We start from the raw sequence: 2,381 nt of genomic DNA, 5'->3' as shown, positions 1-2,381 counted from the left end.
TTAAAAGCACATAGGTTAAATACATTACAGTATTTTCTAATAGAAATAATTAACTTTGACAATTTATTCAACGATCCTATTAGTAAAAACAAGTTATTTGGAAATAATTTTGAGTGGAACTTTCTCCTTATTATCGCCACTTGTCTTTTCATTTTCCACCGATTTGGAAGGCACAGCAGTACGATCGGAATCAAAAATTTTCAAACTCTTCGCATAGTACCAAGTACCTACGTCCAGGGATGAACCCAACAAAATGAACCCAGCCGAAACGTAGTTCATCGTCGTGCGCAGGTTTAAACCATCGTACAGCCAGCAGTTTCCCTGTTGGTCCCCGGCGCAGGTGTGACCCCACAGCAGGCAGGTTCGATCGATGAGCATACCGAAAATTATGGGTGCCGGCAGGAAGGTGCACAGCGTATTGATCGTCATCGACAGCCCCATGGAGAAGGGTTTGTCCTGGTCTCGAACGCACCGCAGTGCGATCAGGAAGTTGGAAGCCGACTCGGTTCCGTCGATGAATTTGTTTAGACACATCACCAATAGAAACAGATAGAGTGGCACAGTGCAGTCGATCGGACAGCTTCCCGAAGTGGCAATTCCTGGAGACTGATATGAAATGATAGTTTGATAGAGGCAAATACAATTTTTAGGCGTTTAAAACTTACCAGATTGTGCAATCCTTCAAATTTGATTGGATTTATTTGAACCAATTCGGTTGATTTATTTTCAGTTATACAAGCACAATCGCCGTAGACCTTTGGTTGTAATTAAATTATTGTTTCATAATGGATTAAATTGATTTTACTTACAATTGAGCCATTGTTCAAGCTTGCCTGTTCCCTACAGCCGGCATGACAAGGAGATATGTAAGTGTTTCCGTCAGCACCACAAACTGGTGCATATCGTACGAAGTCACAATTACATTCCGAAAAACATGTAGAATCTCTAGAACTAATCAAGAAAGTTTTCAGTTTTTCAAACTAATAACTTTCATTTCATCCCTTACTTGTCAATGATTGAAGTGTTGTTCAAATTAGTACATCCCAGTACTGAATAGAGCATCACTGCAGTGGCAGCACAAACGCCGGTGAAAATATTCCATCCTGCCAGTTGCCTGGCGGATGGTTTCAGCCTTTGAACCACAGCACCGGCAATCAGTATTCCCAAGGCAGCGAACACCAATGAAACCGAGCCGGTCAGCATACTGTAAGCATAGTTAGGAAGGAGGATTATGTGTGAAGATGAAATCATCCGTCGGGTCATACTCGGACGTTACTTAGCTTGTGATGGCGTCAGCTGGTACTGGATTTCCAGGTATTTGGTTTGGAACAGAAGATATGGCATACTTCCGTAGCAATAAAATACACACGCTATGTTGTTGAACAAGTAGACTTTGTTGGTAATTAGTCGCTTAAAAGTTTCCAAAAAATCTCTAAAAGAGTTGGATTCCCTATCCGCTTTAATTTCATGTTTAGACAATAACTTGCGCTCTGCCGCTCTTGGAAGTATTCTAGGGAAACTAGCTGTAAGATAGTAAAATATTATTCAAGTGATATAACAAATTAAGGTAGTTCTAATATATTCTCACCAAACAACGGAGCTGCCAGAAGCATAATGGTACCGAGCACGATCCAACCCATCCACCAAGCACCAATCCAGCGTGGATCGGAGCTTCCATAAGGAGGATCAACGCCCGGAAAAACGAACAGTTTTAAACACAGAGACGCCATCGAAAAACCAACCATTGGCCCAAGCTTCCGTCCAAATGAGGTTATGCTAGAGAGAAAAGGAACCTTCTCTTTCCTCACATTATCATCTAAATAGGTTATCCCAAGTGTAGTGAACAGCGAAACTCCCAATCCGGACAGTGAACTTCCCAGAAGCAATAGCAACTGTGGGATCAGATTGCCGACTTCCGACGAACAGTCCGGAGGAGGTCGCCCTGCATCGCACAAGTTGTCACTAGCTTCGACTGTTGAAATATTTCCTTCCACTCGCGCAACATTTTCCAACCTAGGTTCAATGATAAAATGTGGCAAAGCACTGACGAAGCACGAGAAGGCAACACTTATAATGCCAAATGCAATCCAGCGAGGCTTCCGCTTGTTTGCGGCATAGTGCGACAGAAAAAGGGACGACAGCACAAACGACACTTCTCCGCCGGCGGTTATCATTCCGATATTTTTCGACGAAATTTGAAGACTTTTCTCGACGGTAGTAAGCGTTCCGTAGAAATACGAAGAAACCGATGCAGTCATGCAGTTGAGGAAAGCTAGCAGAAAGACGTACAGCTTCTTGCTGGCCAATCGCTGCGGAAGCCGACCGCGGCAGATTCCGAATCCACATTGTACATCCTGCTCGGTGCGGTAATGCGGCACCAT

General features: G+C 43.6%; 1 protein-coding gene across 1 annotated transcript; it reads right to left on the bottom strand.

The window, feature by feature from the left end:
• Positions 1-93: 93 nt before the first annotated feature.
• On the bottom strand, positions 94-2,381 carry LOC128736662 (solute carrier organic anion transporter family member 74D-like). The gene is made up of 6 exons (XM_053831151.1): positions 1,589-2,381; positions 1,277-1,523; positions 1,007-1,204; positions 810-951; positions 666-755; positions 94-606 (listed from the first exon to the last, which is right to left on the bottom strand). Exons 1-6 carry the CDS (start codon positions 2,379-2,381, stop codon positions 94-96), a joined length of 1,983 nt encoding a protein of 660 aa, XP_053687126.1.

This window comes from Sabethes cyaneus, chromosome 2, assembly GCF_943734655.1.
Source record: "Sabethes cyaneus chromosome 2, idSabCyanKW18_F2, whole genome shotgun sequence".
Lineage (NCBI taxonomy): Eukaryota > Metazoa > Arthropoda > Insecta > Diptera > Culicidae > Sabethes > Sabethes cyaneus.
This window is presented reverse-complemented; position numbering and strand designations above follow the sequence as displayed.

Coding starts and splice junctions, on each gene's coding strand:
- LOC128736662 (XM_053831151.1), bottom strand. CDS start 2,381: ATGGTGCCGCATTACCGCACCGAGCAGGATGTACAATGTGGATTCGGA. Junction 1,524..1,588: donor TCTGGCAGCTCCGTTGTTTG/GTGAGAATATAT, acceptor ACTATCTTACAG/CTAGTTTCCCTAGAATACTT. Junction 607..665: donor TTGAAGGATTGCACAATCTG/GTAAGTTTTAAA, acceptor ATTTCATATCAG/TCTCCAGGAATTGCCACTTC.